General features: G+C 39.7%; 1 protein-coding gene across 1 annotated transcript in view; it reads right to left on the bottom strand.

The window, feature by feature from the left end:
- Nucleotides 1-16,210, bottom strand: part of ZFYVE16 (zinc finger FYVE-type containing 16) — a 44,458-nt gene extending 28,248 nt beyond the window's left edge. The window contains exons 1-3 of the mRNA XM_081088641.1: nt 15,542-16,210; nt 3,638-3,746; nt 735-2,977 (exon numbers count right to left, since the gene is read on the bottom strand). Of these exons, the coding sequence (XP_080944767.1) occupies nt 735-2,977; nt 3,638-3,707 (2,313 nt within the window). The 5' untranslated portion in view covers nt 3,708-3,746; nt 15,542-16,210. The remainder of the gene's footprint in view (nt 1-734; nt 2,978-3,637; nt 3,747-15,541) is intronic.
- Between the last annotated feature and the right edge of the window lie 812 nt (nt 16,211-17,022).

Genomic DNA, 17,022 nt, shown 5'->3' with positions numbered 1-17,022 from the left:
ATAGATAGTTAATAAAATACTTTTATCTAGACCTGGCCAGTATGGCTCAGTTGGTTGGGGCGTCATCCTGTACAACAGAAGGTCTCTGGCTCAATTCCTGGTCAGGGCATATGCCTACGTTGTGAGTTCAGTGCCCCCTCAGGTCACATGCAGGAGGCAACCGATTGATGTTTCTCTCTCTCCCTCTCTCTCTAAGCATGTACTCATCTGAGGTTTTGGGTTTTTTTTTTGGTTTTTTTTTTAAAGCAATGTTACTTCTATAGCCAACTCTCAGGAGTTTACAGATAATCATGGCAGCCAGAACACAAATGAGGTCAGCGTCACTGTTATGAACCTTGCGTAAGCCTATCTTTTTTCAGTGTTTACCTGACCACAACACTAGCTACAGAGTAGTTCTGAAATTAAGTATTCAAGGATAAATGGAGATCTGGCTGAATTGAGAGTATCTGATGTGTTAATGTTAGATAGATAAAGACAAGTATTCTTAGATTTCACAAAAATTAGTAAATAGTGTTCCTCATTTCCATTATGTAATACTCATGATGATTTGACATTTATTCAACTCTCAAACAATCTATAAAATGATAATGCTTTCTATATTTCTATGAAGGTGAAAAACAATGATTTTAAATTAACTGAAGTTTTTAATAATCTATTAATGAGCTTTTCTGTCACATAGAATTTCATTTAAAATGTCTCAAAAGAATAAGACTTAAAAACTTTGTATAACTTACCTTCCCACATGCTCGGCAGTGGTGCCGCCGTTTTGTAAAGGTAAATTTGACTTGGCAGTTCATACAGTTTGGAGCTTCTGAATCAGGAACCCAAGTAGGCTGTTTCTGGCCCAAAACCAAGCCTTCTTTGCAAGTGTTTACAGGTAGAGATTCTTCATTTGCAGTTACAAGACTGGATCCACTTTCAAAATTACTTTCTATATCAATGTAATTAGAGTTAAAACTAACCTGAGGATCGGTTATAGAATTTGTAGTACAAGTTGTTGGAGCAATGGTTAGGCTGGGTTCACTTTCAGGCACAGTTGGAACATCTGGTTTATTTGGTTCTTTTGAACTCCTTGTTCTTGATGGAACACTAAACTGCTTAGGTCTGGCCCCACCAACATAAACAGATTGACTGTTAAAATCAGAGACTGACAATTCACTAGAACTCTCAGATTTACTGCTAACTAACCCTTGTTCAATGGGAATTGTACTTTTTTCCCCTAAAGAAAGGCTACCAATTTCTGTTGTATTTTGTTTATCAACTGTTTCACCAGGACTTTCCCCAGTAGCTCCTGCTTCAGCATTAAAATATGTATTATTGTCATTTCCATCATCTAGGCTTTTCAAATCTATCTCATTCATTTGAGATTTTGAGTCATTTACAGTTTCTTCAAATGACTTTATGTTACTTGTCTGAAGATACTGTTCGGTTAGAAAGGCATCAAGTTCAGCATCACTAACTAGTGTGCCACTTTTTATGCCTTCATCAATATTAAAGTAACCTAAGTCTTGTCCATCAATATCATTGCTTAGAGAAGTGAGACCTTCACAATGATTGGAAGAATCTGGGGCATTCGCACCCAAAAGCTCCATTTGCGATTCTGCTGCTGTAGAAGAATTGGTGTTATCAGAGTAATCCAGAGAGTCAACTCTGATTTCCTTCTGGTCAGGATCTGCCTTTCCATCTCCCATCTTTTCAATTAATGGCTGAGGAAGTATGTTTTTACATTTTTCTTGTTTCAAAAGATCAGTCTCCTTCAATGGTTCCCCACCCAGAATAACACTCTTCTCTATTTCTTCATGCACAGCCACTGCTTCTTGTATATTATCTTTATGCTCATCCTGATGTAAACAATCACCATGTGTTTTACTTTCAATCAATGATCCACACAAAGACCCAGGTACTGGAAAACAGGACAATGAGGAATATATGTCTTCACTTGAAACATGTAAAGTTGAAGAAGAATCTTGGATTACATCTGTATTATCTTTAAGATCTAATTTTGAGTCTTCTTTTGCAGATTCTTTTATAAATATAGCAGTCCTATCTTCTTGAAAGAAGTCAGGTAATTTGAAATTTTCATCTCTTGAATTTGAATCATTTAAGGATAAACTGTCATTTTTTGGAAGACTGCAAGGCAAAGCATTTAGGCTACCTCTTTCTTTTAAACATTCTGTGGGAGCTATGGCCGCCACATGTACCTCCTCTTCTACCACACAGCCATCCGCTTTTACTAATTCACATGGCTGGTTCTTGTGTTGTAGGTTGTCTTTGGCATCAAACGTTTTGGAACTTTGTTGAGTCAAGGCAGATGGCATGTTCAAATCATCAACTGGTTCTAACTGATTAGAGATCTTTATATCTTTTAAATTTTCTTTTCCACTATAATTACATGAATCTGAAAGAGTTGTTTGTATGTTAATATTCAATTCGTTAGTTCCACTGATTTCTCTATTTTGTAATTCAGAGCTGACATAATTTTGTTCTCTGACAGCATTATTACCATGGTCTGTTGATGAAACACAAAGAGTTTCTGACACCGAAGATAAATCCAATCCAATCAAAGAATCTGCACTAGACTTAAAATCATCTGGCAATAATTTTTTAATATATTCTTCATTATTAGTAACATGAACTAAGTTACCCATGTCACTTATCAGATCACAGACAGGTTTACTACATCGTCCCATATATAAAGGCTGGATTTCATCTGAAGTGCCACCACCATCCACAGAAGAAAGGAGATCAAGTCCCGTTACGTTTTTCTCATTTTGTATGGAAGTTAGTCCCTCATCTGTTTTTTCGTTCAGTGAAATCTGATTTGTTTCATAGCATGTTTCTGATGAGACACAACAATTAATGCATTGCTGATCCTTTGGTAACAGTGAAGTTAACTGTGAGGAAGCCAACTCTGAAGAAACTGAACAGTGGTTAGAATCATATGCATTTTGTGCATCCTGGAGATAATCTTGTTCATCTAATTAAAATAAAGATACAGTGTTATTCAAGAGACCCAAATAAAAATTATTACAAAGATATCATGTTTCAAAGACTTCCAAGCTAACAACTTTTTTTAGAGATAGAGTACTCTCTTGCAAAATAGTAATAACATCCAAAATTATTTTTATTTGGATTTAAAGTACTTGGGGTTTTTACTTTTGACTGTCAATATCATAAAATGATAGAAATTCACTCAAAATAACTCAGTTAAACTATAAAAATCAACCTAAGGAATAACTGAAAAAACAATCTACCTTCTTTGTTCCATCTTCCAGGTTCCTAGTCTTCACTCTAAGATGTGGAAAATACCATCTCTCATAGTAATGAAATACAAACTTATGCAGAGCTTTCAAGTTACTTTTAGCTGGTTCCTATGTTGGTTTTAAAGATCCTTCTTTTTTAGCTAAATTTGTACCTGGAGAAAAACTTTTAGTTAACTTACTTTTATTTCTAGCTATTTGTTCCATTCAGTATAAGAACAAACTAATATGTTATGATGAAATAAGTGAATCTTTTGTAGAAGATAATCATGACCAAAATCGAAACCAAATTTTGCTAAGAGTACTCTATATCTGATATAATAGAATTAAAGACATTTTAAAATTTCATTAGTGACAAAAATGAAAAACCAACAAACCTGGATTCTGTTCAAAATCATCAAGGAGTTTGTCCAAGTCACTGACTGCTGCTTTAAAATAACTGTCCATCCTACTTGTAGACTTATTCAGAATTTAATTCTTGTATACCTAGAAAACAAAAAGCATGATAGTTCCTTTTATTCTCTAACATATAAGTATTATGCCATCTACTGTATGCCAAAAAACATAGTCAGGATATAGACACAAATAAAATTTGAGAGTATTGCTTTGAGGCATCTATAATTTAGTTGGGGAATTTGCCTCTATAAAAAAAAAAAAAAAAAAAAGACATGAAAACCAACTCTAACAACATAATATGCAAACATTAACTACTGTAAATTTTGAAACACTTATACAAATAACTCATGAATCAAAGAAAAATTTATAATTGAAAGCTAAAAATAGTTATAAGTACCATATATTAAATAATATAAATACAGTTGGGCCTTGACTTACGAGTTTAATTCGTTAAGGAGCTCATTAAGGAGCTCGTTAACTCAAATTACTCTATCAACTCAATGCAAAAAATGGGCGGAGAGACAGCTGGTATCTCAAAAAACTCGTTAGTCGGGGGGGGGGGGGGCCCAAGATGGCGGCATAGGTAAACACCGGAGTTAGCTGCCTCGAACAACCACTTCACAAATACAACTAAAAGACAGAACGGACATCGCCCAGAACCACAGGAAGACTGGCTGAGGGAAAATTCTTCAACTAGAAGGAAAGAGAACAGCATACGAGACTCAGAGGAGGCGCAGTGCGGAAAATACAAAGGTGCGGAGGTATGCGCGGAGCGGGCTGGTAGCTGAGGGCCCGGTTGTCGTTTTCAATCGGGAGGGAGTCTCAGATTCTGAGCTCCAGTTCTGGGCGAGTCTCTAGGGACCCAGACTCAAAAGGGAGAAGCGGGACTGTCTGGCATCGGTCGGAACATGAGGGCAGCTTTCTCTCCGATGTTTGCAGTTGTTGCTGGGACTCAGAGAGGCAGAGCCCCTGGGGACGGGACTGAGAGCAGCCATAACTGCTCCCTCCACCCGCTCTATTGATCCCGTGCAACCCACCCCGCCCAAGCCCTGTGCAGAGCCATTTGCCAGATAGCCTCAGGCAAAGGCTAGATTAGCACCTCCCTAGAGGACAGAAGTTCTCTCACTGCAGACACAGCTGATTCTCACAGCCAGTTGGACTGGAGGTCAAATCCCCCCAGTATTAACTACAACAATCAAGGCTTAACTATAGGAGGACTGCACACAAAGACCACTAGGGGGTGCACCAAGAAAGCATAAAAAATGTGGAGACAAAGAAACAGGGCAAAACTGTCAATGGAGGATATTGAGTTCAGAACCACACTTTTAAGGTCTCTCAAGAACTGTCTAGAAGCCGCCGATAAAGTTATTGAGATCCTCAAGAAATCTAATGAGACCCTCGATGTTATGATAAAGAACCAACTAGAAATTAAGCATACACTGACTGAAATAACGAATATTATACAGACTCCCAACAGCAGACCAGAGGAGCACAAGAATCAAGGCAAAGATTTGAAATGCGAAGAAGCAAAAAACACCCAACCAGAAAAGCAAAATGAAAAAAGAATCCGAAAATATGAAGATAGTGTAAGGAGCCTCTGGGACAGCTTCAAGCGTACCAACATCCGAATTATAGGGGTGCCAGAAGATGAGAGAGACCAAGATATTGAAAACCTATTTGAAGAAATACTGACAGAAAACTTCCCCTACCGGGTGAAAGAAATAGACTTACAAGTCCAGGAAGCGCAGAGAACCCCAAACAAAAGGAATCCAAAGAGGACCATACCAAGACACATCATAATTAAAATGCCAAGGGCAAAAGACAAAGAGAGAATCTTAAAAGCAGCAAGAGAAAGGCAGTCAGTTACCTACAAGGGAGTACCCATACGACTGTCAGCTGATTTCTCAACAGAAACTTTGCAGGCCAGAAGGGAGTGGCAAGAAATATTCAAAGTGATGAATGCCAAGAACCTACAACCAAGATTACTTTATCCAGCAAAGCTATCATTCAGAATTGAAGGTCAGATAAAGAGCTTCACAGATAAGGAAAAGCTAAAGGAGTTCATCACCACCAAACCAGTATTATATGAAATGCTGAAAGGTATCCTTTAAGAAGGGAAGAAGAAGAAAAAGGTAAAGATACTAATGATGAACAACAAATATGCATCTATCAACAAGTGAATCTAAGAATCAAGTGAATAAATAATCTGATGAACAGAATGAACTGGTGATTATAATAGAATCAGGGACATAGAAAGGGAATGGACTCACTATTCTTGGTGGGGAAAGGGGTGTGGGAGATGCGGGAAGAGACTGGACAAAAATTGTGCACCTAGGGATGAGGACAGTGGGGGGGGGGGGGTAAGGGCAGAGGGGGGGGTGGGAACTGGGTGGAGGGGAGCTATGGGGTGGAAAAAAGAGGAACAAATGTAATAATCTGAACAATAAAGATTTACTAAAGTAAACAAAACAAAACAAAACAAAACAAACAACCAAAAAAAAACCTCGTTAGTCGGGACACTCTTAAGTCAAGGCCCCACTGTATACTACATCCAGATAAAAGACTGCATATAGCCGAAACCGGTTTGGCTCAGTGGATAGAGCGTTGGCGTGCAGACTCAAGGGTCCCAGGTTCGATTCCAGTCAGGGGCATGTGCCTGGGTTGCGGGCACATCCCCAATGTGGGGTGTGCAGGAGGCAGCTGATTGATGTTTCTCTCTCATCGATGTTTCTAACTATTTCTCTCCCTTCCTCTCTGTAAAAAATCAATAAAAAATATTTTTAAAAAAAGACTGCATATAAAAACTTGTGAGACTCAGCAAAAATGGAGCTTCAATAGATACTGAGGGCCTTAAATGCTTATACTAGAAAAGATGATTAAAAATTTATAAGCTTAGAGCAGAAATTAAAGAAACAGAAAACAAGCATTCAAGAGAGAGGAACAAGAAAAGTAAAAGTTAGTTTTATGAATAAAGATGAACCAGTAATCTGTGTCAGAAACTCCATTAAATGAGCCTGAGGACCCTAAAGGAATCTTATCAATGACTAATGTGATAATATCAAAAGGACACAGGAAACAAGTTGAAGGGCTCCCACTGGCTTAAATGGGACAACTGGACATCAAATGAATGAAGACTGCAAAGAATTGAACATAAATCAAACAGATAAAAACCCAGAGATCATAATGATGCTTAAAACATAAACAAAACAAACCCCCACCCATTGGAGGGTTGCTAGGGCACTAACCCATTAACTCTGAAATTGATACATTAAAGGAAAATAGCCAAGAATTTATCCTACCCTTTATTTACAAAACATGCTTTACCATAACAAAATATTTGCTGAGGGAAAGTCCTTTAGATAAGAATGCCAGTAAATAAATAAAGAAGGATATTAAAATCATCTTCTCACAGACCCTAATACCATAAATGGATTAGGCAATGGCTATCAATGGGTGAAATTTAGATGAAAGGTTGGAGGGTAAGTATAATGGTGGGATCAGTCCAACTTATCTGAATCCAGTGGTCAGTTTCACCATCAATAAATACAGACAAACCAACTTGGCTGGTGTGGCTCAGTGGTTAAACATCCACCTATGAACCAGGAGGTCACGGTTCAGCTCCCAGTCAGGGCACATGCCTGGTTGCAGGCTTGATTCCCCAGTGGGGAGCATGCAGGAGACAGCCAATCAATGATTCTCTCATCAATGATGTTTCCATCTCTCTTTTCCTCTCCCTCTCTTGAAGCAGGGGATCCCTCGGGGGTGAGGACGACGGGGCCCCAACGCGCTAGGGCGTCTGCATGCACGACCCGGGGACCAGGTTCATTGACGCAGATCCTTTTAATTGAGGAACTACAGGGGTATATACAGCATGAGGGGACCAATCAGAGGGAGACACGTTGCTATAGGTGACCAGTCAGAGGGAGACACGTTGCTATAGGCGACCAATCAGAGGGAGACACATTGCTATAGGCAACCAATGGCTGAAAGGCTGGGGTACTATGCATGTGGCTCTAGGAGTTAGTTCAGGCGGGCATTGCTACTTCCTGGTGTGCCGAGGAAGCATGTCATGGTGGAGTGTGCTCACACCATTGCATCAGCCGCAGCGCTGAGACATACTTCCTGAGCTCTACTACACTCTCTGAAATCAATAAAAATATATTTAAAGAAAAAATCATATCATTACAAATAGAGGCAGTTTTATTTGTTCCTTTCCAAAAAGTGTACCTTTTATTTCTTTTTTTCTTACTGAATTAGAGAGGATGTCAATACATACTAAGAAATGAGTAAAAGTTCTGAACAAACACCTCAGCACAAAAGAACACATACAGATGGAAAATAAACATATAAAAAAATGCTCAACATCAATTTTCTTTAGGGAACGGCAGACAAAAACATTCAGATACCATTTCATATCTATTACAATGGCTAAAATCCAAAATCTGACAAAACCAAATGCTGCAAGGATACTGAGCAGTAGGAACTCCCATTTATTGCTGGTGGGAAGGCAAAATGGTACAGCCACTTTGGAAGACAGTTTGGCAGTCTCTTACAAAACTAAACAAAGTCTTACTATATGATCCAGCAATCATACTATTAAGTATTTACCCAACTGATTTAAAGATTTATATTCACACAAGAACTTGAATGTTTACAGCAGCTCTATCCGTAACTGCTAAAATTTGGAAACATCAAAGATGCCCGTCAGTAAGTGAATAAACTATGGTACAACCATACAATGGGATAATATTCAGTGATATAAATAAGTGAGCTATGAAAGCCACAAAAAGACATACATAAAATTTAAAAGCTTATTTCTAAGTGAAAGAAGCCAGTCTAAAAATATATACATACTGTACAATTTTAATTGCATGACATTCTAGAAAAGGTAAAACTACAGAGATAGTAATAACATCAGTGATTGCCAGTGTTCTGGGGCAGAGAAGGGTTAAACAGGTAAAGAAAAATGGATGTTTTAGGGTGATGAAACTATTCTGTATGGTACTGTAATAGTGAGTACAAGACATTAAGCCTTTGTCTATACTCACAGAATTTTATAGCACAAAGAATAAACCTCAGTACATGCTAATTTTTTAAAAATTATTAAGAAGGTCAGGGGATTATCCAATGGAATGCAGCACGTGACAAAAGAATCTATCTAGATGTGTTACAAATGTATAAAACAAGTGGAGAAATAAAGTGCTATCTTTGGAAATGAGTGGAGTATGTAATACTAAAGGCAAAATGAACACGAGCATTGTACTTTAGTTGATAAAGTTGTTTCCCATGAGGGTACAGGTTAACAATTCTGAAATCACCATACATGTATACTGGAATTCAAATTAAATAATTTGATGGCTGATGGTAGGAGCCAGTTTTCTCTCTGTTAGAGGGAAAGATTATAAATAACCAAGGAAAGGAAGCTACAATGATCTATGTCAGTGATGGCGAAACTTTTGAGCTCGGCGTGTCAGCATTTTGAAAAACCCTAATTTAACTCTGGTGCCGTGTCACATATAGAAATTTTTTGATATTTGCAACCATAGTAAAACAAAGATTTATATTTTTGATATTTGTTTTATATATTTAAATGCCATTTAACAAAGAAAAATCAACCAAAAAACTGAGTTCGCATGTCACCTCTGACACGCATGTCATAGGTTCGCCATCACTGATCTATGTAGTAATGGATTTGAGTTTGAGACACCAGTATAAACAAACTCATGTTTACCTTAATATGGCACAGATGATTACACATAGAAATATTTCTAGATATTTGTATATAGATAGTATATATATATATATATATATATATACACATATATACAAATACACATATACAGTATATATACATATATTGCTCTGTCATCTGGGAGGGCATAGAAGCAAGACCTCTCAATGGCAACAATCACAGTTGGTGCCTAGATCTTGGTTTCTCCAATAAAAAGAACCGAGATTCCTCGGAGAAATGGCTGATTCTAAGACTGGGGCAGGAAATATACAAGATGAGCATGGAGCATCTTGTAATGCTAAGAAGAAAGTACACGCACATACATGAGCGGGAGTGCGCACATGCACACATGCACACACACACAAAAATGTAGGAGGTATGTCAAAGGGATACAGGCGTCGACTGAAAGAGCTCCTGAAAGCCAAAGCTGGAACAATTTGAATAATAAAATAAATAAAGTAGTACTGGATTATAACCCAAAACTTTAAAACAATCTATGAGATAAATAAATGATTAAATAAGTAAATGAGGGAACAAGATAAATTTGCCATGCATTAAGATTCCAAATAATGTATGTAGATACTTTGTTCTTAAGGAAGTGGAACATAACTCGCTACTCAGGTGTATGGCGCACACAGTGACTTGCTAAAGAGTACAGTATGAAAAACAACTTCACAGTGGAGAAACCTGACAAACACTACCTCAAGCCAGAGGACCAAGGTTAAGATCAACAGTGACAAGTCATAATGATAGTCTGTACCCTCAGTATGATGTGATGAGAATGGCACTTTATCTCTGTTGTCTTCCTCCCAAAACATATTACCACAATCTAGTCATGAGAAAAACATCTGGCAAATCCCAATTGACATTCTACAAAATAACTGACTAGTAATCCTCAACACTCAAGAGGATCAAAACCAAATTACTGAGAAACTGTCATAACCATGAGGAGCCTAAGGAGATGAAACTACTCAGTGTAATGTGGTATCCTGGAACAGAAAACGTCTATTAGAAAAAACTGAGGTAATGTGAGTAATGTACGGACTGCACTAATCATGACAAATGCACTATATTAATGTAAGCTGTAATAGCAGAGAAACTGGGAGTGGGGTATATGGGAATTCTGTACTATCTGTGCAATAACCCTGTAAGTCTAAAACGGTTCTACGTTTTAAAAAATGAAATCAAAGCACTGGAAAATAAAGTTGAGAAAATATTCTAGGAAGTAAAACTAAAAGAAGGGGATGAAGAATAAAAGTATTAGAAAATTAAAGAACCAATCTAATAAGGTCTAATATTCAAATTACAAGGACTCCAGAAAGAAAGTATAGGGGGGAAAGAACGAAAGTGTCAAATAAAATATCCCAGAACTGAAGGCTATGGTTCCTAGGTGAAAGGGTGCATTTAGGGCCAAACACAATTAATGAAAAACCCTTACCGAGCCACATCATTATGAAATTTCAGAATACCTGAGTGGTTTAAGGAAAGATCACACCACATCATACTGCAATATGCATCTCCCACCTTTCCTTTCCCCAACACTCTTGACCACCCCATCCCATCCTGCTTTCCTTTTTCTCTTTTCTAGGCATTTATTTAATTTACAACCTTCTAACATTTTGTATAGTGTATTTATTACATTTATTGTTTACCATTTAGAATAACTCCCTCTGCAAATTTAAGCTCCATGAACGTAGGAATCTTGTATTTTTGTTCACCCATATTTTCAAAGTATCTTGACCAGTGCCTGCCACATAAAAATGCTTAACACATCCTTAGTGAATAAATATAAAAGCTTCCAGAGAGAAATCACAGGTCACATACAAAGGACTGACTGTCATTTTAGAAGTAGACTTCATGATAGCAAACTAGAAGCGAGAAAACAACGGAACCATGTCTCCAAAATTCTAAAAGTAAATTATTACAACGTAGAATTCTATAACCAGCTAAGCTATCAGCCAAGTGTAAGGGTATAATAAAAAAACATGTATAGACATGTAGAATCCTAAAAATTTGCCTCCCATTCAGCCTTTCTCAGGAAGCCACTAGAAGATGTACCAACATGAAGGAGATAGCAAGGAAGTGGAAGACCTGATATCCTGGAAACAGGCTACCCAACACGAAGAAAGACAAATGGAATTCACAGACCATAGGACACACTCTGGGAAGAAAGCTCTACAACTGGCCTAGAGAGGAGAGCAACCCATCACGATTGACACAGAGATTGACAGAGTGACAGACAATTACAAGAGAGATATTGAAAAACAAACAAACAAAGATTATCTGATGTGTTTCAATCTACAAAAAGGAGATTTATCTATCTTATCTGAAGGGTTGTTAATAGATTAATAAAAGATATGAAAGATACATTAAAAAGCTGTAAAACATCCATTATAAGGTACATGGAAAGATATCTAAAAGAGCTAATAACTCTAGGAAAAACAAAATTATATAAAAAAGGAAATCTATAATAATAAAAGCATAATATGCTAATTAGACCAGAAGTCCTTCTGGACAACCTTCTGGATGAAGCCAGGGCTTCAAGGGAATCCCGGGTCCCAGGTGCCAGAGGGAAGCTGGTGCCAGCAGCTGGGGGAAGGCCTACTCTTGCATGAATTTCATGCATCGGGCCTCTAGTATCATCATAATACACTACCAGGCTCAGCTGTATACAATATTTACACAATGATGTGAACACTAAATAATGATTTAACTAAAAATTAACATAACTAATTTATGAATATAGAAAAGAGGGGAGGAACAATGCAATGCAGTGTTTATAGGTGGAGGTAGTTATAACAAACCTATACTCCCATCTTCTATAACAGAAATTGGTACATAATATCTAAAACTGTGGTAGGATGGGGGGAGAATGGAGAGAAAGCTGTATAAGTACGCATGCTATTTTAAAAATTAGAGGTAAAAAAAAGAGTTGAATAATCATTTATTTCAGGAGCAGCCTTCCTCAATAAGGATTCTATAAGAGAAGTAAGCCTTAATGCCCTAAGGCAGGGGTCCTCAAACTTTTTAAACAGGGGGCCAGTTCACTGTCCCTCAAACCGTTGGAGGGCCGGACTATAATTTTAAAAAAAAAACTATGAACAAATTCCTATGCACACTGCACATATCTTATTTTGAAGTAAAAAAAACAAAACGGGAACAAATACAATATTTGTATTTGCATGTGGCCCACGGGCCATAATTTGAGGACCCCTGTCCTAAGGCAGTGGTTCTCAACCTTGGCTGCACATTAGAATCACCTGGGAATCTTTTAAAAATCCTGATTTCTGGGCCTCATCCTCCGGAAAGTCTGTTTCTTTGTTATGGGGTGAGGCCACAACATTAGTAACAAAGAAACAGAATTTAGGGAGGATGGGGCCCAGAAACCAGGATTTTTTTTTTTTAATTTTATTAATTTTTTACAGAGAGGAAGGGAGGATAGTTAGTTAGAAACATCGATCAGAGAGAAACATCGATCAGCTGCCTCCTGCACACCCCCTAGTGGGGATGTGCTTGCAACCAAGGTACATGCCCTTGACCGGAATCGAACGCGGGACCCCTCAGTCCACAGGCCGATGCTCTATCCACTGAGCCAAGCCGGTCAGGGCCAGAGGTCAGGAGTTTCAAAAGATTCCCAGGTGATTCTAATGTGCAGCCAAGGTTGAGAACCACTGCCCAAAGGCATCCACTTTATGTAATAAATTAACTGCTCTTCCATGCATCTAAAGTATAACTAGTTATATACCATCCTTGGGGGAATTGAAAAAATAGTTACTCCAATCATTTTCTGTATTTCGTGATTCTGATGAGGAATGTTGATTGAGAAGGGACACTTCTGGAGAATGGGATGCAAGAGAAAGAAGGACTGATGCAGAGGACTATTAGTTTTCATTATAAGTCTTGTAATAGTACTTAAATCTTTAAATTATGTACAGGTATCTCTTTGATAAACAAAACCATTACATTAAAAATAAATAAAATAGTAAAAAGCAGTACGGGAACTCTGAATATAGAATGTACAAAAAAATAAAGCACAGGAACTAAAAGGTCTAGAAATAGTTTTTCATTAGAAAAAGCCAAGGAATTTTTCTTTAAAAAATTATGCAATTCAATAAATACTATTCACAAAATATCTCTATCTATATAACAATGTACTAAGCATTATATTATTTGATGCCTAAAAATATACAATAAGGTAAAATAATTACAAAATAATAGCATAACCCAACAATTCATAGGTTTGATAATGCAAATACTGTATACTGAAACCTTTTTCATGAAATGTTATTAAGCTGCACATGCTTTCCATTTCAGTCCACCAAGATGTACATATTGTGCCAGTAATCTACCATGGGCAGTAGAAGATACAAAAGAAATATAAGATATACTCCCTATTCTAAGTTTATTATATGTATATATGATAACCTGTTTTAGGTAATATGTTTACTCACTGGGTCATTTATATACTCTTAAGATTTACAAACAAACATTTACCATGTTTACAAAAAAAGTTTCTTAAAAATGTCTTCATGATGTTAATAATTGGCAGCAACATGGAAGATAAATAAAATCAACAAAACAGTAGTAAGGAGACTCCTAAAATGGTTAAGGTAACAGATGATGAGGACCTGACCCAGGCTTAGACAGTGCAGTGCAAATGGAAAGGAGACAGATATAAAAGTGGTTAGAGAGCAGGAACTACTGGAGAGTGAAAGCAAGGGAGAACGCTAGGGTTACTGCCAGGTGTCCACTGTGGGTGACTGTGCAGTGCCACTGACCACCACAGGCAATACAAAGAGGAGCAGAACGGAGTGAAAACATGAGTTCACGTCCGGACTGTTATTTCATGTAACTTGAATACATCCTGGGGGAGATGTCCAATAGGCAGTTGGATATAAGGATCTCGGCTTCAGTAAATAAGTCTGAGATAAAGAATTGGGAATTGGCAGCAAGAGATCACCTATGAAGAGAATATAAAAGAGGACAGGAGCCCTGACCGGTTTGGCTCAGTGGATAGAACATCGGCCTGCGGACTCAAAGGTCCCAGGTTCGATTCCGGTCAAGGGCATGTACTTTGGTTGTGGGCACATCCCCAGTAGGGGGTGTGCAGGAGGCAGCTGATCCATGTTTCTCTCTCATTGATGTTTCTAACTCCCTATCCCTCTCCCTTCCTCTCTGTAAAAAAGTAAAATATATATTTTTAAAAAATGAGTTTTAAAAATATAAAAAAGCTCGAAGATGAAGTCAAAACATTAACTGTGGTTAATTACTTCTAAATAATGGGAATATCATTGATTCTTTTTCCTTATTCATTATTATATTTAGAACTTTTTGACATTAGCATATAGTTTAACATGAGGGGAGGAAATAAAGGAAGAAATTGGGTGGAAAATTATATAATACTTCTAGATCAAACCATTAAACTTCTGCCAATTCAAAAAACGACGAGTTGAAAATAATAAACGAAGGAACCTAAGTCGACCAACAAGTTGCCTATTTTGTTAAGTAAAAACATCAACGTATCAAATTTACGGGCTGGTTTCCATAAGAGTCTAACAAGAATACTCTTAATCTGGAAAACAATGATTTGCAATCACGGAAATAGAAATAAATTACGAGTTTAAAAGTTAGGTCATCTATCAGCATTTTCCAAAGGTACCAGAGCAAGGGTAGAGGAGAAGGAACACTGCCGCATCCTTCCGGTCCAAAGTGATGCGAACACGGACCGGGGCGGGAAGCACCCCGGGCGAGGACGGGTCGCAGGCGGGGGTCGAGTCCTTCCTTCGCGGGAACCACGGCCCCTGCAGCCGCGCAGCCCCTCCCCCGGAGCGGCAGCGGCCCGGGGCGCTGCCTCCGCAGAGACGAGCGCTCCAGGCGACCCGGGGCGGCAGCGCCGGCCAAGAGCCGCCGAGATTGCCCTCCAGGCCTATGCGGCCTTTCACGCTCGATCGGGGGGACCCGAGGCTGGAGGGTCGGGACTCCCCGGCCCGCTCAGGGGGATCAGAAAAGGAACCGGTCCGGGCCCAGGCTCGGTCCCCGGAGGAAGAGGGCCAGACCCAGACCCTGGGACAGAGCGTCCAGCGGCACCCCGCCCCCTCCGGGAGGGCAGCAGGGCTGAGCAGAAGCCACGATGCAGATCCCCAGAGGCTCTTACCTCCCCACGCCCCAGCGGCGCTCTCGGGCACTCGATGCGACACCGCCCCGGAGCGAGGAGCCGCCGGACCGGAGTCCCGGGAGTGTGCGACGTCGGCTCCAGGTTAGTTTCCCGACCTGGGAGTGAGCGCCCGGCGCAGGCGCGGAGGAGGCTTCCCTCGGCTCGCACGCCCCGCCCTCCCGCCGCGGCCGCCGCAGTCCCGAGGCGCCTGCGCGCTGCGCTGCGGGGTTTGAGCCCAAGGCCCTGGCCAGAGGCGAGGACACTTCCCGGAAGAGGCTGAGGAGGACGCGGACAGGAGAAGGTCGGCCCTAAAGCTGGACTCCGTTCCCCATTAGATGCTTTGAAACCGGGATCGGGCAACGACCCGCGTCAGTGTCAGGCCCCCTTTGCCCGTGGATGTCCTAGTCGCAGCTTCCTCCGCCCCAGCCTCCGGAGTCCTTGGAGCCCGAGCAGCGTTCCAGCCTGCACCGGGCACGGCCGCCTGCGGGTGGCAAATCCGGCTTCCATCCGCGCTGCTATCCCCGAAAACCTAGCAGCTAGGTCCTAGCTTCTTTACTTTAGATTTGTTGGCAACCCACCCCGAGCTTAGGCCCTCCCGCCGACGGGCCATTTTCTTTGCAGCTCGGTCCTCCCTCTCCCTGCGTTAGTTCTGCTTTCCTCACACTGGCCCCGAGAAGCTGCCTCCCCCGCCTAAAACCAAAAGCCAGCTCATCTGAGGGGCGGAAAACAAACTCTCATGCATGTGATGCACACGTGTGCTTGTTGAGCTTTTCTGTTCGTGCCACCCGTTTCCTGTACATTTAAACGAGGGAAGAAGGAACATCTCCGTATGGGATCAAGGGCTCATTACAGGCGGGAGGGGGAAGAACCCAGCCACGGCCACAAGGTCTCTCCAGCTCAGTTTTCATACCGGCCCCTCAAAAACTCCACTAGTCACAGTAGCTTAGAGAAGTATTCCCGTCAGATGTGATGATGATGAGAGATTTGAGAACTGGTGTTCCTATCCCAAATCTGCAATTTACAACTATAAGTTTACCCTTCAAAGATAGTTAATGTTGATTTTTCTTTCTCTAATCTTGATTTTCCTAAACTCTGAAATGCAAGCGTGTGGTTTTAGTTCAACCGTGAAACTGACTAGTTGCTCAAAATAATTTATTGAACATCTATGTGATGGGCACTGTTCTAGATGCTTTGCTTATTATCTCATTTAATCCTACAAAGGAAATCACAGAAAATTCTATTACAATTAAGGATAATTTTGCAAAGTACAGGCTGTATTTTCTCTCTTTTGTGTTAGGTGTTGTTCACAGATTAATAAAATGAGGTCACTGTGTTTATGGAACCACAGGGACATACATATACGTGTGTGTATGTGCATATTTGGGATAAAAGTATATTATACAGTGTGAGGATAAATAATAGAAATAAAGCACACTACGACCTTAAATAGGTAAATGGGAAATGTATATTCATGAATTCAA

The sequence above is a fragment of the Myotis nattereri genome (genome assembly GCF_964212035.1).
Source record: "Myotis nattereri genome assembly, chromosome: 4".
NCBI lineage: Eukaryota > Metazoa > Chordata > Mammalia > Chiroptera > Vespertilionidae > Myotis > Myotis nattereri.
This window is presented reverse-complemented; position numbering and strand designations above follow the sequence as displayed.